The sequence below is a fragment of the Haemorhous mexicanus genome, chromosome 5 (assembly GCF_027477595.1).
Source record: "Haemorhous mexicanus isolate bHaeMex1 chromosome 5, bHaeMex1.pri, whole genome shotgun sequence".
Taxonomy (NCBI): domain Eukaryota; kingdom Metazoa; phylum Chordata; class Aves; order Passeriformes; family Fringillidae; genus Haemorhous; species Haemorhous mexicanus.
The window spans coordinates 10,676,275-10,703,152 of record NC_082345.1 but is presented as its reverse complement, the minus strand read 5'-3'; the positions used below and the strand labels follow the sequence as shown (position 1 = coordinate 10,703,152).

The window sequence follows — 26,878 nt, the reverse complement described above, 5'->3', positions numbered from 1 at the left end:
TAATTCTCCACTCTCCATGCCTGTACACATAAAAATGCTTTGCAAAACCATGGGAGGACACAAACACAAGGACAATCCAGCATCAAGAAACAACTTGGGTTGCTGTGTTGTTTTGTTAATTTTGAACCCTCTCCCTTTCTGCTGTTATACTGCAGCCATCAGAGGTTCAATACCTGCTCCTAGGTAGACACCACAACACCAGATGGATTAGGTACTTTACAGCACTAATGATAGTGGCTGATAATGTGTGCAAATCTCCCTTTCACTGCTTGTTCAAGGCAGTCAAGAAATACTGAATACAGCTGTACATAATTACGCTTCTTTTGAAGCTAAATCAGCCTGTGAAATTTCTGTTCCTGGAAAATGGTCAAAATTAGTCAATAAAAAACCCAACAAAACAAACAAACAACAAACCCCCAAATCCTTTGCATGTGCTTTGTTAGTGGTATACTGTGACATTCTGTTTCCAATTCAAGGCTTCCCTGCCAATCTATTGAGATTTGAAGGGGCGGGGGGGTGGAGGGGTGGGAAATACTGCATATTGAAACTGTGAAAAGGTGATTTTGCTGCAGGTGCATGAAGATGCTGATTTGACAATATGCAGCGCATATGCACTTGTTTGTGCCATCAGGAGTTTGTGTAGGACTAAGTATGTGTGTGTCTTAATGTGTTGCAGGTATGTGAAGGGTCACTCCCCCTTTTTACCTACTCCCTGTTCCTTTCACATATTTGAGTTACTGTGAGGTCAGCTTTTGAAATTATCTATTTTGGCTTGTTTATCCTCACCTCTGTTTTCTTCTGCATTCAATCATTCTGCAAGATTTCCTTTTCTAAACAACTGAAGAGGACAAGACCAGAGTATTATTAGCTTTTGCCTTCCCTTCCCCCAGTTTTTTTCTCCTGTTGAAACTTGCCAATCACTTTTGAAGCCTACACTGGGCTTTTCTGCAGCACAGGAGATATCATTAAGGCTTTAAACCCACTAATGAGGGAAATGTGCGCTGCTTGAAGGCTCCTGCAATATTAACTACATCCAATTATGTTAGGTAAATGTATGAGTATAGTCAAAACAGGATGAAAGCATATCTTTCTATTCAGGCCAAAAGCAGTCTTCTGAACCAATCTTTCATCAAACCTACATTGGCTTTTTATTTACTGGGTTTGCAGCAGGTTTTTTTTAATACCGAATAATAACATTGAAGGGAAATAGCACTTACAGGCAGGAAAGGACTATCTATTCCTTGGGCTCTGTTCCTTGTTTAAAGAACATGTTTTACTGTTGGATAAAATATGTGAAATCATAAGTCTGATTAATATTTTTTCTTGTTTAAATACATTATTGCTTCCTTATCTAATCCTTCCCTTAGCTGACTGTGTTATGAGTAGGTGGAGTGTCAATGCAGTTTTTGCTGGTCTTTGCTGGTCCTGACCTTTGATTTCTGTTGATTTGTTGGTTTTTTTAAAGGGAAATTCAACTTATCCTACTTCTTTGGACATTCCCTGTGTGAATATTTTTTTTGGGAAACTTAGTCTAATATCACAGGTTTTTACCAGTCCTTCATTTCTGACTTCTGAAACTGTTACTTGACAGTAGTAGATTGGTTGTTTGGTTCACAATTTTCTTCATTTTCCCTATTTTTGACATATAGTAGATTGTCATGTCCTTTGATTCTCGCCTTTCCCAGTCTGCTTTTGTTTAGAAGAGTAATTAGTTTGTCACTTGTTACAGAATTGACCTAGGCTCAGATCACAGCGTCCGAGTTGGCCTTTTTACACTCTTGAGCAGTCAGAGTTCAGACCCAGTACTTTATTTCCATGTCTTTAACCACATTGGAGGTAACTCAGCTGCTCGTGTACAAAAAGTCCTTTTGAAGCATCTGATGGTACAGGAACCCTCTTAAGTCTATAGAAGTTTTCACAGCACAGAGGAGTGATTTACATGAACGTACCTGAGAGTGTGGTAGTTCAGCACTGGAGTAGAAGTGATATGGCACTATGTAATATTTGAATGGTTGTCATGTACCATGCCTAAGTTCTGTTTAGCCTGGTTGAGTGTCCTCTTTCAAAGGTGGCCAGCAGCAGAATTCAAAACAGAACAGCAGGGCAGACAGTGACAGTAATCTTCCTTCTGGCTTATCTGCCAGGCCTCCACCACCCAGTGCTGTGGTGACTTCCAGTGCCAGAGATTGCATCTGAGCATCATTTCTCCCATTCACTCCATCAGCCACCAATCTGTTCCCACCCCATCCTATTTTGAACCCTTTCTATTAACACTAATGCCAGGAGGTGGGAGGTTTTTTTTTTTTTTTTTTTTTTTTTTTTTTTTTTTTTTTTTTTTTTTGTGGATAAGCTTTTTGTTTTGACTGTGATAGTTCTGTCTGGGGGCTCTTGTGTGTGCACAAGTCCATTCCTCTTCAGTGAGAGTTAATGTGATACATGTGGGCAATTATGCTAATCCTTGAAAGATTTTGCTCTTCATTTAAAGTATTTTAAAGGCGGCATTATATCTTCAAACTAGTGGGAATAGTTCTTTCTTTAGACATTCATTCAGATATCTTAATCCATTAGCCTGCCTTTATGTTTATATTTGAACTTAAAAGTATGAAAGGTCCTTTTTTTATTTTTTCTTTTTTGATATAATGATATTGTTCTTACCTAGCACAGTGCTAACAACCTTTTGTTGAGATGTCTTAACTGGACTCACCATTTCCACAGCAAGGTCTGCAACATGAATCACGTGAGCATTCCTCCTCTGGTCCAGCTCAGAAGAAAATTCATCTTAGTTTATGTGTCAGTGTGGACATTTTCAAAACCATGCAGGCTGACTTAGCACTTAAGCAGACGAGTGCTCCCAAGGGCTCTCCACCAGCTCCATTCCAATGGTGGTTATCTCCAATAGAGGGGGAGTGGTGAACACCTGATGGGGTCGTAGCATCTTTTATTGATGCAGCGGGTTTGGAGTGGTCCTCTAACCACAGCCCGGAAAGTTCTCTTCTACCTAGCAATTAACTCTGTGCTAAAAATTAACTCTGTGCTGAAAATTTTTGCACCCTGGTTATTTTTTTGCTTGTGACCTACACCATGTATGTTTCATTCTGCAAGAATGGGAAAGGATGTTCAGGGACTGTGAGCTCCTCAGCGCTGACTGCGTGCTACAGCTGCAAGTCTGGAGGATCACAAGTGAGGAATGAGTCGGCAGGTATTGTTTCACTCTCTAGCGAGGATTCTCCTTTATATAACAACCACATATCTTGGCACCATTTGTTGTGAATAATTGATAGCAAATAGCTGGCTGATCTGAGCCTTGGGAGGGGATGGTGCTGCTGTGGCTTGTGGGGGTGCCGTGGAAGCGCCACGCTGCGAACACACAGCTCCTGACCATGACCAAGGAAAGGCACAGGACACTGGCCACTGCTGCTGATGTGTTGTCAGCATTTGATTCACCACGACTGGAAGGGAAAGAGAAGAGGATGAGGGGTGTAAAATTCGAGTTATTACACTGCATGTCTCACAGCTCTTCAGCGTAATGAGTGCTCCTTGCTTTGAGCACACCTGGCCACTGCACATTTTCATGTTCCTTCATCTGTTTCTGAAGGCTTGGTGGTGGCTCCAAGAGACTCAATTGAGCCTCACAGAAACATATACAGCAACATATATAGTGAGATCAGGAAACAGCTGTCCTGCAGCAAAAGTAAGTCTTCGTCTATTATTGTTAATTATTTACTCCTGCCAGCCAACCTCTTCTCACTGGTGTAAAGCAACAGAAACAAAAATAATTACATTCTTTACTGAACTAATGTTCTATTCCTCTTCTTTCCCTTTCATGCTTGTTCCTGAGTAAAGGGTTTGGGGAAATAAGTAGTAAAAACAAGAACTGTCTTCTCTTCTGCTAGATTAATCATAAGTTGAAGATATACAAGATATTATTTTTTCCCTTTTCAAGGCAATTGCAAGTGACAGTTTCCCTATTTCTTTTTCCATTCTCAGTGTGTGCATTTAGATGAAGCTAAAACTGCACTCTTGCACTTTTTATGCAGCTTTCCTAAAATAATTCTGAATAATTTAACAGTGGCTCAGAAAAATTCCAGTTTAACCAGTCATTGACCTTCAGTCAAGTTGAAATGTCATCAGGCCTATATTGGTATTTCATCAGTTCCAAAGAAGCTGTGCTGCTGCAGAGGCAATGGTGAGATCTATAATTAAAGTTGCCCAATGTCTCCCATTACAATGTTTTCCTTTCTTTAGATTATCATAGTTTAACTGCTTCAATAAGTATTTTCCATTTAGGATTTTTCAGTCAGAATGGTCTTGCTATTTTGGAGACCATGTCTAGGGAAAAGTTAGGGTTATTTATTGATTGTGAGGAAAATAAACCCAGAGACTATTTCTTTGGCTTTGGCTTTGTTCCCTCTAGTGTTAAGGGCTGGATATAAAAACCACTTTGAAAATCTGACCAAACTGCTTAAGTTTATAAGCCCCTGAAGAATCTGAGTAAACATAGACTCAACAAAAAAATATTAGAGGAGACTGACTTACTGCTATCGCTCTCTGCTGACAGAACTCTACAAATGACAAAGAATTTCTACAAGTCATCATGTGAGCTTTATGTCTGAAGGGGGAGAATCTTGAGTTTGTGACTTTTTAATTTCACATGAAATTTATGTGCAATGTTGAAACCTTTCAGGATATTATTTCCTCTTGAAATCTTAAATGTGAGAAATCAAATAGAGATCCTGTGAGGGAAAAAATTGTATATGATAAAATAACTAAAGAATTGGATCCATTTGCTTTAGGATACGAAGACTGCCCTAAGCCTAAGATTTTCAAACCTCTTAATGCTTTATTTTGCTCTCTAGTATCCTCCTAATATAATTGTAATTGACTGCAGTAGGAGTTGATGGCATACTATATTGTCAGAAGTAAGAATTTAAAAAAGCAAAACCTTTGCCCAAGTGATTTCTGAGATTTGATTAGGAAATGTGTGGAAGACAAAATTTTCATGTCATATATGATTTTGAAGAGTTTAAAGCCAAAATAAAAATAAAAAGTTGATTGCAAAAATTTGTTTCAGTTACAGCTTTTAATATAAAAAAAAGCAGCTTCAATTTACAAGCTAAAATTATTTTGTTCCAAAAACATCTATAAAAAGGTAGTTTCTAGAACTTTTTTCCTTCTTTTGTTTCAGAAAGCCTGGAGAAAGAAATTGATTTTGCAATATTGACAGTTTCTCGCAAACCTCATGGCTTTATTTAAGTTTCTCTAACCAGCTCTGGTTTTATTTTTGTTTAATGTTTGATTTGAATTATTAAAAGGAATATATGCTCCTTGCTGGTGTTTCACTGTGTCACATTACATGTTCTTTAAATGCCCTGGCTGCTGGATGGCACTCATTTGTTTTACCCTCCTTGTAGTCAACTGGGGCAGCTCTCATTTTTTCACTTTTTTCAGCTCTTCCCTTTGTGCTTAAGGTAACATTTATCTTATATTGGCAGTGACAGTCACTTTTGGTTATAAAAACTTAGGTTTGTCCTTGGGTTAAGAATTATTCTAAGTAAAAAAAATCAGCAGGGTTTTAGACATGTCTCAGAGAGTTATTTTTTTTCAGTTTCAACATCCCTTTTATTTTTCAGGCTGCTGGATGCTGGGGGTGTTCAGCATGAACCTCAAGTGTGAGAGAAGCAGCTGTACAGATGCAGAACGAGTTCTTGTGATGTGGGAGTGTGTGCTGTGCTGGCCAACACTGATGGCTGGGAACTGCAACTCCCACCCACCAATAAAGCTGGCCTTGGAAGAGCAGATTCTAATAACTTGCGAGTAAAAATAACATGCTGGGTGCATGCAGTCAAGTGTGATGTGTGTGCTGAGTATGGGTACAGCCTGGCAATTTCACTGGTGTCTGCTCCTTCCAGAGAGTGAAGCCTCTTTCCTTTTTCATACAGAAATCCCAGCAGGCAGAACCTCCAGCCAGGCTGTTCATTGCTGTGTGCCTGGCTGTTGGGGGTTAATCCTCAGGGCAAGGTTGCAGGTGTCTCATTCTCATGGCTGGCACACATTCCTTCCCCAGGCACTTGATAAAAGAGAATCTAAATCCCAAATCTTGCTCTGCTCTCCTGTGTGTTTGCTGAGCTCCCAGCTTGTCTGTGCCCGAAATTCTGCTGCTGGCTTTTGGGGCACCATGAGTGGGGAGAATTCAGGCTCTGATCCTCCCCTCTGTTTCATATCATGGTGCTAAAACTGAAGCTGGAGTAGTGGAACAGGCCCCCTAAAAGCTGCATCCCCTGAAGGAGGCCTGTTTGGCCAGAAAGAGATCTGTGAGCTCTGTGGTGTGGACTCCTATTTGTGGAGTATTTTGTTGTTTTTTAATATTTAATCTTATCCTAGAACTCTTAAGATAGCAAGATATGGTGGCATGCTTTAGGTTTCATAATCCACACTGCTTCATATTACAAGTCAAAATGTTTAGGAATACAAAAGTAGCTGATACTGTTAATTTATTTGGATGAGGTACTTGCTGGTACTCAGAGGAGTGTTTCAAATTCTCTCCTTGAAGAAATCAGTAAGAGTGATGTGAGCAACAGTCTGCTTACAGGTGGTTTGTGAATTAAAGCTGTTTTACTGAAATTGTAAGCTCTAGGGAACTTGTGATAAGTCCTGTAATGCTATCTGTGCACAATAGGACTTTATTATTGTTGAAATTATCTTATGACAAACATTTAATTCTGGATATGCTCAAATTAATTTGTAAGAGGCAAATGCACAAACATTATTTCATATAAACATGTCAAAACATGTTTTCATAAATTAGGATTTTTTAATTTATTTGATTGAAACTAGGCAATAACCACAAATATGAAATCTTGGAAGATAAAATGCTGAAAATGTGCTATGGAACTCCTGAGAAAGTTTTATAGCCTAGCTCTTCTTGAGGGACAAATAAACGAGGAACGAAAGCAGCTACTGCTATCAGGAAAATACATTAATGTTTTGACAGATAGGTGTGAAAATCTTACTATTTGAAATTTGGATATTTTTTTTTCCCCTGATGTGTAAATATTCACCTAATGTAATTAGAAAGAATTGTGAAGTAGAAGGCAGGGAATTTAAGTTCTTCAGCTGAGCAGGTACTGCAAATGTGATTTGTTGACAGCTTGTCATTCTGCCATTACAGCTGACATGGAGTTTTCTTTCTGAATGACTTTTGAAAAGAAAACTAACTTAAAAATTAAAGTATTTAGTCAGGGAGTGTTCTGACTTGGACTAGCAGCATATGCTTAGAGAAGGAGCAGAAGAGCAGAGCAAGTGCTGAGCAGTATTTCCTGTAGAATGTCCCCCTAATATCTGACTGCCCATGGCTGACTTCCTGAGCTGAAAGCTGTATTCATGTTTTTAATTTTTAATAGCCCTTTTCCTCCAATAGTTTGATTGAAATATCATCTTGAACCCATTTTTTGTTTTTTAAACCATTAGGAGCCCTCACAAGAAAACTTTTATTGCCTTCATTTGACGTTGTTTTGAAATTTTCTTCTTGGCATGGGGGGGAAAAGATGAAATACTTTTTTCTTGCATTGTTTTGCACATATTGGAGATCATCAGTTTGCCATAATAATCCCAAATTTTCTGTTTCAAATTAGATAAATGACAGTTTGAAGTATGTTTTGTGTATCAGGATGTTGTCACATGGAAAAAGGGGTATTAGGCAGCAAGTTTTAGGTGCTACATGGCAGCTTGGAAGACTGATAGAAACCCTTTGAAATGTCTCTCACCTTTAGGTCATAGTTAGCTACTTAGCCACTTCTTTATTTTCAGTATTTCTTGGTGCTTTGAGATTTTAAGCTACGCAGGCCTATATATAATTTTATTTCTGTATTGCAACACCTGAGTGGAAGAGGTCAAACTAAAATTGTCAATAAAATATGAAGTACATTAAAAAGTGACATTTCCTAGATATACTTTTCTCCAAATAAAAACATTGCATGCAAGTGATATTTTTAAACTAAGCCATTGGCAAGCCTCCCCTTCACCTGCCTCGCTTACCTCTGCTAGTGACCAGAAGGTCCTTAGCATTTAACCCCTATTTGAGGAGCTTAATTTGACAATACAGATTTAAAACTCTTGCTCAGCAATAGCTAATATTCTGAGGTGCCTCAAATCCCTTGGAGCTGCTGATTTCAGCAGCTGAAATCACCAAACAGAAGCTTAGCAGTTTTGAACCTTGTCCAAGGTGGGAGATCTATGAATATGCTGTTTTGAGAGGAGATGGCCATCACGTGTGCCTTTGAAATCGGCTGGTGGCTCAGGCGCTGCAGAAAATGTAGCAGCAATAAACATGGTTCTTTGAATCACAAAGTGGTGGAGCCAGGCTGCTCTAGTGCAGTCCCCCATGACAAATTGCCCCTGGAGAAAGGCTTTCACATATTTACCTACTGGAAATCATTCCAAGGCAGTCCTCTCATCTCTCTGTGAAGTACCCCACCTAGAAACTTAGAGGTGATTCTTTGAGACACTGACCTTGCAGCCTTATTTGTTGAATCACTGCCAAATTCTATGTGGTCCATGGCATCCATGAAAGAGAAGTCAGTGAATCTCTGCAGCCTAGGAGGCCTCACGCCATCCCTCCCTCCCCCTAACCTGTACTCCTGCTGTAATAATTCTTTCCTTCATAATTCTTATTTCCTTATTTTTCTTCCTATCCTTATCCACAGGAAGGATTTACAACTTTTTCCCCCCACTGTGAGTTTTGTTCTGTCAGTGATCATTTGAAAGCAGGTTACTACCATGACTTCTTTCACTCTGCAGTTGTAAGAAAGGGAGTAATCCCTGGTCACAGCTGTAGTTACCTCTCTTCTGGAATATGTTTTGTTATTATGTCCATGAGAAGCAAGGTGATGAGACCTAAAGGAAGTGTAGGACTCTTCCTACGTTGCTGTCATGGCAGCTTGGATAAGTCTGTGCTCATTTTGGTGAACTTTTTCTGAGGTATCTAGCTGCATACCCAAGGCATTTGAGTCAGCAGCCAAGAGGACAGGCAGTGGTATGGTGAGTGGCACTTACAATCTCTCTTGGTATTCTCCAGAAGCTTTAAGGTTACTGCAGGTATGTCCCTGGATGAGCAGAGCAGGGATTAAAATGGTCCTGTGTAAATAAAAGACCTAGCCAACGTTCTTATGGGCATTGCCTGTCACTCCTACATATGCCAGTGACTGAAAACATGGCTACATATGTGTACCAAAAGTTATTGGGGACTGCATTTTTCCAAATACTCTTTACATACTGTAAAAGGAACTTTCTGGTCCTCAACCTTTCCTTGAGGAGAAGTGTGTATAAACAGAGAGGCTTTTAATAGTCCTATAACTTTATCCAATATTAAAAAGTCCAGTTATGTCAGCTGGAAAGTGGATTTAAACGTGCTTAAAAACTGCTTCTCAGCAGAAACTGTCTATAGAGTATGGGTTCTATAGTACTACCTGAATTTGTTTATAATAGCAAAATTCTTAATTAATGAAGAGCAAGTGCTTTTTTCTTTGCTTTGATTGTTTTGATCCCAAATGTGCAAACTGACCACCATATGCAAACTCATGAATGCATGGGCTTAATTCTGGTGTTGCTTACACCAACAAATGGAACGTGTGACTTGCATCAGTTTGGGTCAGACTGCAGGAGGCCATATGTGTTTGTTTTAGCAGTTATGGATGGTTATATTTACCTCATTGCAATGACTCGCTTTGGTTTCTATTGACAAAACCATGACTTAAGAGAATGTTTGCAGAGACAAGAACAGATGTTTCCAGGCTGCTTGCCACAGAGGGGAAAAATAGCCAGTATTTACTTGTAAGCTGGGCTTGGCTGTGCCATTTTTCCAATGAGTAATTAGGAATAGTAGTTATTAGTTGCTGAAGATCCTGACTTGATAACAAAAGAACCTGCTTGGAGATGCCTTTTTGTATAGTCTGATCTATTGAGTAGAATGAAAGACAATTGCTGTAATCACTGAAACCAATTCTACCCTGTCACACTCTTTTGAAGAACCTTAATGACCAAGGAGAACCTAAAAGCTTAATGAAATAGATAATCCGTGGACATTTTCTCCTTTTCTCTGCAGGCATGTTGATTTCAAATTAAGCTGAAAACTTCTACTGGACATTTTTATGAAATTGCAAACAATATGAGGGTTTTGGAGTAAGTTTGGTGATTTTTTTCCCCCCTGAAGCTGTAAGATCACCTTCTGAATCACACATACTAAAATCAAATTTGTTTTAGACTGATAAAGAAGAGGGGATGAAAGTGTAATAGACTGTTAGCAGAGCTGGTGATCTGGGAGGGTTTTGAGCAATGTGTTTGTGAAGTAGTGTCTGTGCCCATAATTTTAATGGGCAAGGAAAGATTGATTTCAGCTGCCTGGGAGCAGCAGTGTGGGATGTGTGGCATCTGAGGATTTGGAAATAGAGTTTTGGAAAGGCAAAGGAAGAGTGAGCCTGCTTTGGGAGAGACAACTCCTGTGTGTAGCAATTCCCTCGGATTTAACATGGATGGGAGGCCCCTCACAGTCACAGCAGAGGGGTGAGAGAGGTCCGGTGGTCTCCCACACTGGCACACAGCCCTCAGTGGGCAATGCCAGCCCTTTGCCCTCTGCAAAGGCTTGGATCTTGGGCTGAGGTGTTGGTCTTGCTTCATTATGAGATGATGATTTGTGAAGAGAAAAATTTTGCATGCTTTGAAGAGATGTGTGGCTATAACATCTGTGTATGCAAGGGCCTTCCAGATAGAAACAGCAATGAGCTACAGGGTATATGACATAAATGAGCTCTGTTTTGGGTTTTGAAAACATGCAATGCAGTACTTTCCTTGCTCAGTCAAAAAACACTACACAATGTGTCGTTGAGTGTCATGAATAAAGGGAGAGCTGAGCATGACTTAAAACACCAAGGAAGTTGGAAGGAATATACTGTATCAGTTTACCAAAAGGGAATTTTTAAAGCTAATATATGGAGGCATCTCCTGCCTTCCCACTTTCATGATCTACTTACTGCAAGCTTGGTAAGATGTATTCCTGGAGATATCTCAGGGATTTTTTCTTCTGTTGCTTTTTTTAAGAGCAAGTGTTATGTTGATCTGTTAAGTGTCACGCCACTGCCACTGACTGGATGAAATACCATATGGGCAGTTCATGGGTTTGCTGGTTCCACCTGCTGGCTGAACTGGTGGTGATGACCTGTCAGTCAAGGGGAGTTGAATGAGTAATCTTAAAAAGAGATTTTATTATAATTCCTGTCTGAGGTATGGGGATAGTGTCTTGTCTTCAAGCTATGAATTTTCTATCTCATTTTTTATTAACTTTCATTTCATTAAATTCAGTGTAAAAATGCAATTTCTTAAACAGGATGGTAATGCCTAATCACAAGGGCCTTTTTAGCAAGAAAAGGACATCAAACCTTTTTGAAAATAAGAAGAGGAACAAGTTAACCCAGTGATGTGCAAGTACTGCTGCCTGCTCATGGCTTCTGGAACTTGCCTTGGGGAGGAAGCCATCCCCCACACTGGGAATATACCCCAAAATTTTCCCCAAAATGAGTAAAGGGGCGGAACCAAGAGTTAGATTTAACTCTGGACATTGAAGTCCCCATGAGTACCAAAGAAAGGCTGAAGGAGAGAGGAGCAAATGGCTGTCATTGGTGTGGGCTGTAGGGTTAAGACTGGGGCTAAAATTCAGGGGAGCGTGGGCGTGGGATTCCAGTTAAAGCTGGATCCCACAACAGCTGCAGGACTAGAAGAAAGCTTACATGCAGGCAAATGCTTTTTGCTAGGGATGACTAATGCCAGAATTAGTGTTGGACTTACTGTTTGGATGTGGGATTTTGGGTGCTCTAGAGCTTATTTCCTTGTTTGAATTTGAGCAGACTGAGTGCTGATGTTTGACTGCTGTAGAAGTAAATTGTTTTTGATTGGTTTTCTTAGGAGTGGACTATGATTAAATCTAAGTTTAAGATAACAAAGTGTCTGAGATATTGTTTTTTATAGAGTTTTGTTTCTCAGTGTGTTGTCAAAGCACATGGAGAAGATTAGCAGCTGGTTCCGTGGAAGTGAGTGGTTTTAAAAGGTCTTTAAAGGTGTCCTTTAGCTCCTTTGAAGATTCATCCCTTCAGGATACTTAAAGAGTGCATGGCTGCATTAACTGCCTTCTGCTGGGAAAACTTTATCCTTCATTTTTCTGCCAAAGAAATAAGAGGTGTCTAAGGGAACATAATGGTGCTGTTACCCTTCTTTCTGCTCTAGGCAGTCGTTGCTGTCTACCAGAGGTTCAGTCTAGCCTTCTAGTGACAAACTTGGGAAAGGAACAAATATTGTATGAATCACAGAAGGCTACAGTTGTACTCCAGGGTAAAACAGGGACAGGATATTAGTGCATGAATAGGTCCTGCAGATATCCATTTGACATGCTCCTTAGCCCAGTTTTGTTGTGTATTGATTAGTTGTCTCCCAGGCATGGTCTGGGCACAGTTCAGGAGAAGAACATGTACCATGACCAGAAGCAGTTTGGATATTTCCACTCTTTTTGGGAAAGGGATTTAACTTTGGGGACAGGAGGTGTTCTGTTCCACTTGGCCTTAGAGCCAAAATTCACTTGCCTGAATTATTTAGTGACCCAGATGAAGCCAAATTGACTCACGACAGACCTGCCAATAACTGTGTCTGAGGGGCCATCCTGAGGAACACCTTATGGGGGGGAGGGAATTCTTGCATCAATTGTAGAGATGCCCCTCGTCTACAAATATTATTGGGTTTTCTCTTTTAAAAGCAGTGATGTTTTAAAGGAGTTGTTTGCAAGCAAATCAATCCAATTTTCCTTGTTGTGGTTGATGGTATCTGTGGTTGTGGGAACTCAGCAGCACTTGAAGGTACACTGCAAGAGATTACCATGCTGCCAGTAGTTTTCATGGAGCTTTGCTGTACCAGAAATAGTTGATTATACCAGAGAAAGAAGTACAGAGCAGTTGTTCAGTATTTAGATAATGCTAGATGGAGCATAATCCTGATTGCCTTTGACTTAAAAACAACCTTCTTTGCTGCCCAAAAACCAAAATACCACCCCTGAAAATATTACAGCTGCCTCCTATGGTAATTTTTTTGGTGATTTTTATAAGCTCAAGATTTTTTAGATACATCTAGTATTTTGTCCATTTGGAAAGAGATTACACTTCATCTTTCACTGAGATACTTCAGACTCATTCTCATACCAAATCCATTTTCATTCCTGCTATATGAACCTGTAACACAGGTTATGCAATTAGGAGGAAAGTGTTTGCAGAAACAATAAAGAAAACCTGATAAATGAAATCTGCTGTACACTGTCAGTCATGCTGATGGTATTCCAGTAAACACAAATATATTTTTGTGTGCCCAGTTTTAAAGACACAGAGTAAAATAATATATGGCCAAAGCTGGTTTTCCTTCCTTGCAGCATTTATGTGTATGTAATATTGTGCACACCAAAATTATGTTAAGGGAGCATTGCTGTCATAAAGTAGAGTGCTAAAAAGGCAATGCTATAGTTAGTGTTGTAGTTATAATATTATAGTTAACAGGCTTTTTGTTCAGTAACTGGGTCCCTCTGTGAATGTGCTGTATACAGTCTTTATGCAGTTAGGAGCACTTTTTAGGGTGAATGTTTGGGTTTAGGAAGGGAATTTGCTTTCAAGACAAATGCAGTGAGATTTATATCACATCTGTTATTATCTAAGTGGAGCTTTGTCTTGCAAAAGAGATTTGTCTTATAGAGTGCACAGTTTGGGCAGCCTTCAATTTAGGACTGGATGCAAAATACTTTTCCAAGTGTTGCCCTGTAATTTTTTCTGGTTTTCTTTTTTTTTTTTTTTCCGTATGCTATTTAAACCTTGCTTGGAAGACAAAATTGGTAATTTCCTTGTGGGAATTGTTATTCAGCTCTTTCATTGTAGTTTCTGAGTGCTTCAGAAATGTTAATGTATTGTTAGCATTTCTGAGGAGGTGATGTGATATATCCACTTTATAAAGCAGAAGTGAAGGCTGGTGGTTGAAACACAGGTCTGAGAGTGTTTGCTAATTTGGGGGCTGCACTCAATGACCTGATTTCTTGGACTAATGCAGTCACAGGATCAAGGCACTTTCCCTGTTGTTGATTTCAGTGAGCACTCAGGAGCACTGCAATCTGGGTCTCAGGGTTTGAAATGAAGACTGAAGATATAAGGAACACTCATTTAGTGCCCAGCTGAGTCAAGATTAGGTGTCAATGGCTGCCCTAGCAGCACAGAAGAGCTGTGGAGCAGAGGGTAGCATACAGGACTTTCTGACGGAATGATGCTCATTTCCAATTGTCTAGAGGCTCTTTCTTCTGATTCTACTGTGCCTTTGAATATCTGTAACAAATGATGGAGTGCTCCACTGAGTGATGTTCTTTCTAGATGCCCTTGTGATCTTCAGGAAAGATACCAACTGAAAGTTAGAAAACAGATTATTTATTTAAAGAGGTTAGTCAGAGAAAACAGTCCAAGATGTTTCAACTCTGACAGTCTATCCAAGGTTTTCCTTGTTATTGTACAAAATAGAATAGTCTATACATACATTTTAAAAGTGCCCTTATTTTGTTTTACAGTAGTCTTACTGTTTTGACAGTAGCTAAGTCAATATCTTCCTTCAGCTTAATATGTACTTATCTACTTGAAAGCTGCTCATCTTTGCTCAAAACTGGTTTGTAGTGTTGTCCCAGTGACATTAGTTTACTATACTGGATGGTGTTGCTGAGAATGTAAAACTATCCCATTAGCCTGTTTGCAATATAAAATAGGCTTCTGCTTTTTACAAGCTTATGCAGTGTAGTAAGAATTTGGCAAGTGTAAAGGAAAAAGGTGTTAAGGAGAGCTGGCAGCTCCCTAAAGAAACGATATTAAGTGCAAACTCTTCCAATAAGGAGGAAAGCTAAGGAAGTGCAGTGGAAGACCAGTGTAGCTAAACTGCCAGTTCTTCATGGCTCCTGAAGAGAAGTTGTTTTTTTACAGAGTGGAAAGTAGGTCAGATTTCCAAGAAAAAGGATAAAAAAATCGCATATAGTAGCAATAAAATCAGAAATAGTGATTTTAATGATATTAAAGTATCCAGGTGTGTAACAGGTTGTAAGAATTCATTTTTCATGTACTGCAGTAATGATAGAAAGACTGAAAGGAAAAGGTCAGAGGACAAAAGGGATCAACAGATGGCATTGGGATGGCCAAAATCATTGGTTTCTTTGGGTCACTCCCAGTAAAATGGATACTGTTTCTGCTGATAACATGGGGAACTGTACTGGTGCTGCTGCAGTATCCAGAAGATCTCACATGCACAAATGAATATGTCTGTACCTCCTGGTAACCTGAGAAGTGTAGACCTTCTGCCCACACCCACCAATTTAGGGTGGCTTTTCTGGGGGGCATTGCTGTACAATGCCTGAAATGTATTTTGGAACAGTCCATCTTGGAAGGGAAGGGAGGAGCACAGGGTGCCTTCTTTGCAAGAATTGTTCTGTAATTTTGTTAATGATTTAGATGTTGGCAGTGAGTATACTAACAATTCATGTAGAAAGCTGGTAAGGATGAAAGAGGCTATGAAAGAAAGGGCTAAAATTTGAGGTGGTGTTACTCATTTGCACAAATAATCTTAAAGGGAATGGTCATAGTTCAAAGGGACACGTTCTACAAATGACTCTGGGGAACAACCAGCTTTAAGGAGAAAGGCTGGGGAATAACTTCCTAGGGAGTGATTTTTCAGAAAGAAGTCTGAAAGCTGCAGGGAACCACAAACCAGTTCATGAGTACAGTGTCATGCTGTGGTATGTAATATTCCAGGGAGAATAGAGAGGAATATAGCTTGTAGAATGTCTGGGATGGGGGTGAGGGAAATAAAATCCTTTCTTGCATGGAGTATCATGTTGGGTCACAGGGACTGTACCTTAAGAAAGAAGTAAATCAGCAAGACCATCAGAGGAACAGTACCAACACTGAGCAAATAGTCCTAGATAGCCTGACTGATAAGTATGTATTGAGTGAAATGGTGTTATGTGGGGTAGATGGCTGCAATGTGTTTAGTTGTTGTTATAGCCTTCTGTATGTATGGGCTGCTGCAATGATAGGGAGAATAACCCAGCTTCTATGCCTGGACAGCACAAAGACAAAAGTTCCAGCAAGAGAGAGAGATTGTGCTGCCATGGTAAAAGTTGTGCAGCACTGGAAGAGTTTGAGTGGGGAGGTTATTGAATCTCTGTTATTGGAGGTCTTCAGGAACAATTAGGAAACATCTTCTGACATAGTAAAAGATGTAGTATTTTGTGCTGTGGGGCTGGACATCTTCTGATGCTTCTTCCACTCAGAAGTGTGTTGTTTTATGATGTGCTTTTTCTTTTGTCTTTTATATTCTTTTCTTCCTTGGTGAATATCACTGTTTTCTGGACAAGAATTTCTTAGATGGCAGGGAAGATTTAGTAAATTCACAGTAGTCATTTTGGTACAGAACTTCATGGAGCAGTGCTTTAAGCTACCATATTTGACCAACTGCTGCATTTCTAAGAGTCACAGGCCACAACTTCTTAGTGAGAGTGTTCCTTATAAACAGAGTAAGGATGGGGAACTTGCTTTCTAATCAACATATTTTCTGAAGGCTTTTGAAATGCATGTAACAGTCTGACATACCAGCTGTCACCAGAAATTTTGTCCCCCACCAACACCAGCATGCGGTGTGTTGGCACTCATGTCACATGGAGAGGGGGTGTTGACAAGTCCTCTTGCCAGTCACCTTAAAAAGATAGGGAAGAAGCCAGGGTTCAGTGAAGATGATCTCAGGAGAACACCAGGTGCATCAAAACCAGAGCAGTCTGAGAAAGGAGTTGGTCCAGGACTTTTAAAGCCCAAGAGAAAATGAGTGCAGCAAAAGAGAAATTTTCTCCAGCCTCATCCGTGTTTAGCTTGGTGTTTGGGGCTGATTTGAACCTCTCTTCTTGGGACAGCAGTGCAATGCCATTCCTGAGCAATCTTCCCAAGTTCCAGTCTTGAGTAGCTGTAGTTGCATTTGTGTTAAAATTGAATTATGTTTTCTTTCAACTTAGAAGCCGAAGTTGATATCCAAGCCAATGCTTGATAGCATCCTTTGTCTTCGTGATGACAGATGGAAGTTTGTGCGGAGCCTCCTGACCCCAGCCTTCAGCGATACCAAGCTGAAAGAGGTAAGGTGTAGACATTGCTGCTTTCAGAATTTAGAAGACTTGTGCTGGCATCTGCCTTATGTAGGTCCATATTAAGGATAGGTAAAACCTGCTACTTTGTGCCACTTTATTTAGACCTGAGGAGCACATGCAGCAGAGCTTCCATATGGCATGGTTCAGATCATAGACTGGTGAAAATCCAAATAGCTCATCTGAGGATATGATTCTCTGTCTTCTTCTGTTTAAGTCAGTTTGTCCATGAAAGTCTTGCATACACAAGAAAGACCCTGACCCCTTCCTCTCCTCTGCCCTATTAGGAGTAAACTTAAGTCCAGGAAAGGTTATTGCTCCCAGTTGGAACATAGCTTTTCTTGATATGCAGAGTCAGCAACTCTCATGTTAACACAGGAACTGATGTCGGTCTATTTTCATTTCTCCATCTCCTACCCTTTCCCTCCTCCTTTTATTCTTTAATCCTTTCATATAATAAAATAAGTCACTGGAACAGAATGTCATTGCCAGATAAATACCTCTGACTGAAAATAAACGTCTCTGTGCTGACCTGCTGCTAATTTCCTATAAATGTATCAGCATTTGCTCAGCCATGGGAACCCATTACCCAGTAACAAAGTCCCGTTCCAGTGATACGATATCTCTTAATTAAATGTATATAAATGATTGACTGGCTAAAGTCTTCTTTCAAGGAGAACTACAAAAAACAGCCCCACAACAACAAAAAAAATCACCTCTTCTTTTTTATGTTTTATTCTGAAAGGGAATCATGCCTCACTCCGGTGCCCAGTCCTGGGTTGTAAAATTTTCCACTGGGCAGACGCTTGTGTTGTTTTGACATGCCGCTGTCGAAATCCACAGTAACATCTAAATGTGTCTGGCTCTCCCAGCTCTATAGACAGCGGTCGCCTAGCAACGCCGGCTGTCACCTCCTTATTATGGTAAATTCTAATTGGCCGCCAGCCTGGCGGAGATGCTGATTAATCACGACTGACAATGCCATTGGTTATGCGCCCTGACATTTGCTCTGTCACCAACTCCATCACGAAATTTCAGCAAGGCGAGGGTGTTTAAATATGCAAGCGATTAGTTGCACATGGCGTGGTGGGGAGAGGAGAGTTTTGCATTTTGCTGGCGGAAATTAGTCTGCCTTATTGCAGGTCATTGGCTCTTTGCTCGTGGACTAACAAAAGATAACGCTGCACTCCCCTCAATTTGTGGAGAGCAACCTCTGCCGGCACCTTCCAGGCAGGCTTGGCCGGGGAGCACGGTGAGGGCAAGAGAGTGGAGCCTCAGGGATCCTGCTTTGGGGCTGGGCATGCACGGCTTTGCAGGGTCTGGCCGATCCAACTGGGCTGGGAGGAGAAGTTGTGGCACTCCCTTTGCACGTCTTGTTGATGGAGGTGGCCTGCAGGAGTAATGGTAGGAGGTAAAAGGGAGGGCTGGCCAGTGCCTGGTAGCTGTCTTGCATGCAAAGATTGAGATATTTATTTTTAGCCTGATAATCAGCTTTGCCCGTGCTGCCTCTTCCAAGCTCTGTGGGAAGGCGTGTGACTGTGCATGGGCTTAGGGTGACCTGGAAATTGTCAATTTCTCCTCCCATTCAACAGCTAGTGGGAAAATGAGGAGTGGGGCAGGTCTCTCTGAAAGGTTCAACTTGGCTTTTCTTCCCCCCTGCCTTCACCAGAAGTCTGTCCATCCCTACACAGACTGACACTTGCAGTAAGCCCATGTGAGATTAGGAACCACTGTTGAATGGACATGCTACTCAGCCTTGCATTTAATTTTCTACCCAAATATGTTAGCAATACTGGGATTTGAAGTTAATGCAACTTAAGTCCTTGCCCATGTGCTTTTCCTGCTGTTGCTTAATTTAGAAGCCATACCAACACTTTACAAAGGAAATCAATGCTCATTAATTATGATCTCACTTTTTAACTCTCCCATATTTGGTACTCTCTCAGAACCTCTACAGCAGCATGGAAACAAAACTACCATGTTCTAGTATTGGCCATACTACAGAGTAACCAGCATTATCTGCAAGACATCCTGTTTATAATAAACCCTTCCTCTCTGCTTTGAATTACAAACACAAATTTGGTACTAATTTATTGCATAAGAACCTAGATATGTTATTTTATACATATTTATAAATATTACTAGGACATTTCTTATTTCTCCTTCCAAGATATCAATTGCTTTGACAAAACCCCACACCAAAGTCATTCACTCTGGATGACTGCCCTAACTTTGTTGCTTTATGCAGACTCCGCAGTGATGCTGGAGAGACTGCAGACCTCAGGAGTGTCTTTGGAGAGGGTTTCCCCTTGAGTGCTGCAGCCCCTGGTGCCACTCAAAATATAGGCTTGTGTGTCTGGATGCTCTAAAAGAATTGGGAGCTGTTAGCCTGTGACAGAGCAGCAAATGTTAACAACTCCTTGTGCTCCCCATAGCAATCACTTCAGATGAAAGATGCACCAAGGGACACAGAGTTCCAAGACACAGGTTCCTGATATCTCTGTTTCAGAAACTCAAGAAAGGACAGTTTCAGGGCTAGCACAAGTGAGAAGTGAGAAGCCACTTTGGCCGGGCTGCTGGAGGACAAGGCTCAAGACACAGCTAATGTGTGTGGCTAAGATTTAATCTGCATTACTCCACAGAGGCACCTGGGGCTGTGGGCAGAGGTGAGCTTTGCCCTTGTCACTTCAAAGAAGTGGTGTAATGTCATTGAGAAGTTCACTGAGCTTGAGGGATTTCCCCGTAGTACGGCAAATATCTCCAACAGCCAGCCAGCAAATGATGAAAAGATGATTCCAGAAATTTTGAGTTTTTCAAAGTTACAGGAAATGAACTGAAACTAGAGGTTATAGAGTTGTAGCCAATATAGTGATTTCTGTGTGTCTGCAGAGAGTTGTTTTAGTAACATTTTTCAAGAGTTTCTGATATTTTCTCCAGCTTTCTCTTTTCTCAATTTGTCTTTAAAAGCTGTGCACCATTTCACTGTTGCTTTTATGGATTTCTGTGTCTTGGGTGTTCTCCCTTTTTAATTCTCTTTTTCTAACAAGCATGTAAAGATTACCAAAGGAGTCCACTCCAGCTAGAGGAAGGTGTGGCTAGATAGCACTGAACACAAATACTACAGTGCTGGTGAATAAAGCAGTAGACTTACAAGCTTAATCCTGCAGTAAGACTGAGGAGCATCCCGTGTGAGATGCCCCTGGAGTTGGTAGCAGATCTAATAATAAGCTCTTTCCAATAAGACCCCTGAGTGAACCCCATAGTGCCATTGCTGTGGGAGCACTAAGAATGAGAAATGAGAGACAGGAGGCAAGAAACCCAAGAAATGTTACTTCCAGCTCTGCCCTTGACTGCCTTTGGGTGATCTGACAGAAGCTACTTAAATTCTCTGCACATGAAAAAACTTTTATCTTTAAAGCGGGAACAACACCAATCCCTGAAAGTTGATCCAAGATCTAGTTCATGAGGAATTGGTGAGTTATAACACCTAGAGGCTCTAAGTAATAGAAACATTTCCCGTGTTCCTGTCATGCTCTCCTCAGCTGTTATGTATTGAAACAAGCTGACATGTTAGTGATCTTGCTGTACCAACCTTGATTCCCTATTTAGTATTTCTTATTTTGTTCCTCTTCTTTTTGCTGTGGTGCCTGTGATGATCCTGCAGTTCTGGACCCCTTGTCAGACTTGATAAATAGCTCTACTCTCTTTTACAGCCAACACCAGCAGAAAACCTATTGATTTTTATTTATTGTGATGGTGCTGCAGTAGTCTTGTCATCTCCTATCAGTATGCCAGGGTTCCTTTCCTCCATTAACAAACCATTTAAACAAAACAGAACACAAAAATTAAAGAAGAGAGCACAGCTTAATGTAGCCTTGTCCTAAATAACCTGTGAAGTGGAGTTTGTGTTGAGCCATTTCTTTCAAACAAAGGGAGACATAAAGCAGAACTTGTAATAACATGGCAGAAAAATCCTCTAGTGTCACTCTCAGGCATGGAGATCTTTCATGTCCCACTAGGACATAAGATCTGACAGTCCAACCATTAAGGTTTCCTTGATTTGCTGTTAGTTGTGCACATTGGTCAAAGGCATTTTGGGAGTGTCTCTGGAAACTGCTGTTGTTGTGGACAAAGCAAGTGTGCTCACACAAGGCAAAGCAAATCACTGATGTAAAAACTGGTACGTGAAATGTGCATGAACTTGAGTCACAGGCCAATATCTTGTTGAGTTGCTCATTTTGGTAAGTTGTGCCCAGGAATAGCACAGCTGCACTCTCAAGTGATGGAAACAAATCCTCTCACAATACATCTTTCTGACACTCTGCTCATTTTCTGGTTTTATTCAGAGACTTGAAATCTGGAAGAGAAGCAATTCCTGTGTTAGGGATGTATTCTTTCTCCTTCTCCCTCCTTTCTGTTTCATAACATTTGTGGGACAAGAGGCCCAACACTACTTCTTCTTGCTGTCTGTGAACAGTAAAGTCTCCAGTGTGTCTGCCTACAGTGAATATGATCCAGCCTTCTAGTTTTTAGTTTGGATGCTAATAATAAGGGAAATAATAATACTGATGAATACTGAGGGCCACATCTAACTAGAGGAATGTGACTCTGATGCCTTTGAATAGTGCAAAGATCCACATGTACTGTGCATATGTAGAATCAGGAGCTAATTGTTGTTATGTGCCAAATAGCATATTGCCAGGATTTATACAGCAAAGCCCCTGGCATCATGAAAACCCTAACCCCAAATGCTCTTCTTTGGCAGAAAGAAAGAAATTTGGACTCTGGGCTACTCTTGCTATTAGATAACTGTCAGATCAAATATTTACAGGGACCATATTGTTTAGATTTTTCTTCATCCTGTTACTCTCAGCCAATCTGAACACAAAGCAGCTGGGGTTTATTTATCCACCAAGAACTGAATCTCAGGCAGGTTATGCAGGTTTTATGTTCTGACTGGCAAATCAGAATGTATGGGAAGTAACTGATACCCAAGGCAGTGTAGATCAACATGTCAAGTTTCTGTGCTTGGTATAGTTCACCTCCCCTGACACTACTTTATTTTTCTTGACAATCGGACAAAGATTTTGAGGTGTTATGAGACTTAAGAATGTTTCAGTCTGTGGTCTTTGTAGTTTGCAATCTTGCACTAATTTATGTCCCCCAGGGGAATAAAAAACCCGAACCAACCTAGGATTCCAGAGTAGATATCCCCTGTAGCTTTCATATACAAATAATTGTTTTATTGACATGAATCTGTTATTGTCATGCTAACAGTAAATTAAATCCATGTGCCCCCCCTCCCTGTTTTCCTGGTTAGATTTACTAATAAAAATACCTCATGGCTAGGAATGAATTGCAACAGTATTTCTGAAGGCTGGTGGAATGTGCAAAGTGCAGAGGTGCTGTGGGATGCCCTGGCCAGACGTACGTGCCCCTGATGTCTCTGCCAGCTGTTGAAAAGTGATAGCAACCAGCTGGCTGGTTACAGATCTGGTGATGTGATGAAGAATAAGAGAGAAAAAAGGGCAATAAAAGGAAAATCTGAAATGATCACCATCTGTTTCAGAAACATCATACCTGTTAAAAAACTGATTTTCATTTTGTTCTCCTTGGCTGGTTCAGTTCACTAGCGGGGGGGCCTGGACCCAGAGATTATGAAGTATTTCACCTTGGTTCAATCTGTTGAATAGAGATTTATTAATTTGGTTGAAGCTTTTTTTGAGAAGAAGCTTGCTGCAGGAGACCTTTTTGGAAAGCCAAAAGATGAAGAAGGCTGCCACATAACTGTGGTGTGCACCTCCCAAAAGTGTAACAGCTACTTTTACCAAGCGCTGATCCGGCACCAGAGCTGTCTTGTGAGACTGTGGCAAAGCCCAAATCGACCTGGCTCTGCAATGTAATTTCTCTCATATAGGCATGGGACCTCGAGAGCAGCTAGACACATTCTTGAGTCAGACTTGTGCCTTTGGAAAACATATTGGATGCTCCCGCGTTGGCCTTTTGACTGCGTACAGTCTTGCCCATGTGTTGAGATGGCAGAGTGCCTGTGCACAAAGTGTTGTGCCAGTTTCACAGAGGTAGAAGTGCCAAGCAAAATGGACTTGGCTGGGCAGGCTGCAGAGCTCTCAGAGTGTGCTGCGAGGCTGCAGTAAGTCTTTTTTGGTAACAAGAATGTCAGAGGAGTAGGATGAGTCTGTTCTCATGTTTGTTGACATCCGTATGCTGAAGGAGGTAGTTCAGGAAGGAAAGGCAAGGTTCTGTGTGTACATTGCTGATGCTTGACAGAGTTGTTGAGGCAAGGCTCTGGTATTAAGTTGTAGGCTGCTCTTGGTAGTCTATATGGGAAAGAGCTGTAGGATATAATTCATTTTGGTCCATGGCTGCATTGTTGCTACCCCCTTCCTCTGTCCCCCCATTTGGTGTAATCAGGGAAGTGTCTGATTCCTCATATGTAGGAAGCTAAAGAGACAGAAAGTGAGACATTGATGAGGCCTTGATGTTTGCCAGTGCTGTGGTTTCCATGAAGCCCTAAAGAAGAGACTATTGCACTGTTGGATATAATAGCCAAGCTGTGGTTAAGTCTACCTGACCAGCATGTGTTAGTGACTGGAAAGAACCCTTAGGTGAATAAATCCGCACAAATGTCTGTTTAATGGCATCACCACTTCAGAAAAGCCTTTCCTTGTGTACCAATAGCAGTTTGCCCTCGGCAGCTTGTAGTGGTATCCAGGGTCACTTTCTAGTTGCATGTTAAGTCCCTCAAACTGAGAGATGGCAGGATAGAACCGATGCCACTGCCTTTACAGGACTTTGGAAAGCATTATTCCTCTGCCCTGGAGCATATCTAACCTAAATGTGATGTAGTGCAAACAAAGATCATGATAAATCATTGTTTGGAATGATTAAACAGAAAGGGGGATATTTTTGCCTGATAGGTCTCTGTGTATGTAGCCACAGTGGGGCAAGAACCATTGGTCAGGTAGGTGACACAGCCTCTTGCATTTAGGCCCAGAGCTGGAGAAGGGCATCCCTAGAATGTGTAGGTTTATTTTGAGCAGAAAGTGCCAACATTTCATCTTACCTATGCACAAGTGCCTAATAACCTGCAGAGGAACCTGAGAGCTCTATCCCATTTATCAGATAAAAATAATTTAAAATAATTATTTTTGTTTGATGTTTTTTTCTTAACATTTTCATGCTTTTTCACAATTCAATGTGTTCCTTTCCAGATGACACCATTGATAAACCAGACCTGTGACATCCTGCTGTGTAACTTGAAAGTCTACGCAGATTCTGGCAAAGCTTTTGATATCCAGAGGTATGTTCACCATGCCAAAACTCAGTAGCAGATTATTAAAAAAGAGGGAAAAAAGTCAATAGCAGCAGTTATTCTGAATTCACACTTACTGTCAAAAAGATTTTTTTTTTCCTCTCTCACTTTAAAAAATGGAGATCATAGTTTAATGGAGGGTGTGTCTGATAAAAGCCTTTTCTTCCTGGGACACTCATTGCATACTTGAAAAGTAATTTTGGTAAAGCATCTAATGTATTTCTGGCATTTATTTAATGAAGTTTTAACAGCTGGAAGGACAAAGGAAGGCTGCATTAGTCCCTGTCCAGTCTATTCTCTGCAGGCTGCCCATAATGCACAAACATAAGAATTGGTCTAGTATCAAGTATATCTAGTCCATCACTCTTTTGCTTTATTTTTTAAATTTGAGGATTTTTTGAGCACTAAATCATTCTTACCACATTCTTCATAACCCCCTCTCATGGCATGCTATCTTTTGGGGAAGCAACAGGATTGCTACTCCAGATGAAAATGCACCATTGATTTATCAAATGACATTTTAATATTTTCCATATTGTACTTTTTCTCATTTGTTATGCTTTTAATATCCTATTATCTTTTCTGCTGCTCTTTCATCAAAGGTCTTCACTGAACTGTTCACAAGACTGTCTAGTCCCTTCTCTGAGTAGATGCATTTTCTCTAAGATCCTGGGTAGCAGTTCAAATGCATTCTTTCTAACAGGCACTATTTTTGCTTCATTTTGCCTACACTTCATTTGCTGGGTTGGTCAGTGCCCTCGGAAGTTCTTAATGATTTTCCAAACTGAGGCAGCACAAATAATATTGTTTCATCAGAAGAAATGGATATTTAGCCACAATTTATTAATCTTTTTTTAAAGTACATGTGCACATGCAAATGTGGTGTGTGTGTGTATATGAACAGAGATGTATCTAATAAGCAGCTGAAGAGGTGCTATGAAACCTCAAGATACATTACACTAGCCTAGTGCTGTGATGAAAATTGACCTTTTCAGTCCTTCCAGTCTTTTCCATTTGTCCTTTGTCTTTGAGTGGTCTTTTAGCTATTGATCCATTATAGGGTTTCATCTCTCAAGAGACACTTTGGAAAAGACCCTTTGAAAGTATAAATGAATGATGTTGACTGTCTCAGAACATGATATTTCCAGTTGTTTTACTATACTACCATTTCAGCAGGTTTGACGTATTTATAATTGTGATTCTCATTCCACTGCAGTTTTACAGAATTGCCTTGGGAGCTGTTTTTTGGAGAAAAAGACCTATCTGTAACCTCCTATGACCTTAGTTGTCTTAAGCTGTTTTGTGTTTTGCCAATAGCTCAAAATTTATTTTTTAAGGCTTTTTTATTTTTCAGTACCTTGGAGAGGTAGATGATTGAGTCCTTCTTAAATTATTGTTTTATAGCAATGCCCCCCCCCTTTAACATTTTAACTTCTAATGATGCTTTTTATGTGTGTGTAAGAGTTGAAGACCAAAAGAAGTGAGTTTTGCATTATTGTATCTTTTAAATCTTCTCTGGTGTGATCAGAATGAGAGGTCACTAAGATTGTCATTTAGAAATACTGATTCACATAAGATATGCAGGATATAATGGGTCTGGCTCCTGTTCTTCCCTTCATACATGCTCACTCAGATTAAAACACCAGAGATTTATATTAGCCTTTCATAAGGATCATGGAAGTACAGACATTGCTTACTTCACCGCAGATCAGAAGAATCAAATTCCAAGCATATTTTACATTTTCAGTCTACCCATCTCAAAACTTAATGGAGCTGCTAAAGCCTACTAGGAGAATAAAGATGGTAAGACAACTGGATTGAGAGTGAGATTATGCAGGGAGCTGTTTAGTAAGTTCTGATGTTTCTAGATCATGGGTCCCCATGTCATTTGGAGTTCTCAAAGCACTGTCGGCTTCTCTATAGAGATACAGATTTCAAGATTTCACTTGGTGTCAGTTTCTCTTGGTTTTGTCCACAGAGTTACACTACAAAGGAGGTATGAAGAAGAAGAAGGAGGAATCCTTAAGGACCTTAATTTTACCTAAGAACCTCTTGTCTCTGAGAGTTTAGACTGGACTGGAAATAGGTGTGCTTTTTGCAGTTAAAAATGGGAAAGGAACGATCTCATTTATTAGGATGCATACTAAGAAAATGCTTATGCATCTCTGATGTGTTTTCTACATTTGATTTCTAGGTCATAACAAATTAAATTGTTTTTAATAAAATTTCAGTGGAATTACTGAGTATGAAAATATGTTCACTTTGTAGGTTTGGAAAAAGTGTTCATTATCAAGCAGCACCATTTGTCAGAATGA

At 40.3% G+C, this 26,878-nt stretch overlaps 1 protein-coding gene across 1 annotated transcript in view; it reads left to right on the top strand.

Annotated features, from left to right (window-relative positions):
* TBXAS1 (thromboxane A synthase 1) overlaps positions 1 to 26,878 on the top strand; it is a 231,720-nt gene that overhangs the window by 114,427 nt on the left and 90,415 nt on the right. The window contains exons 6-7 of the mRNA XM_059845873.1: positions 17,105 to 17,221; positions 24,463 to 24,551. Of these exons, the coding sequence (XP_059701856.1) occupies positions 17,105 to 17,221; positions 24,463 to 24,551 (206 nt within the window). The remainder of the gene's footprint in view (positions 1 to 17,104; positions 17,222 to 24,462; positions 24,552 to 26,878) is intronic.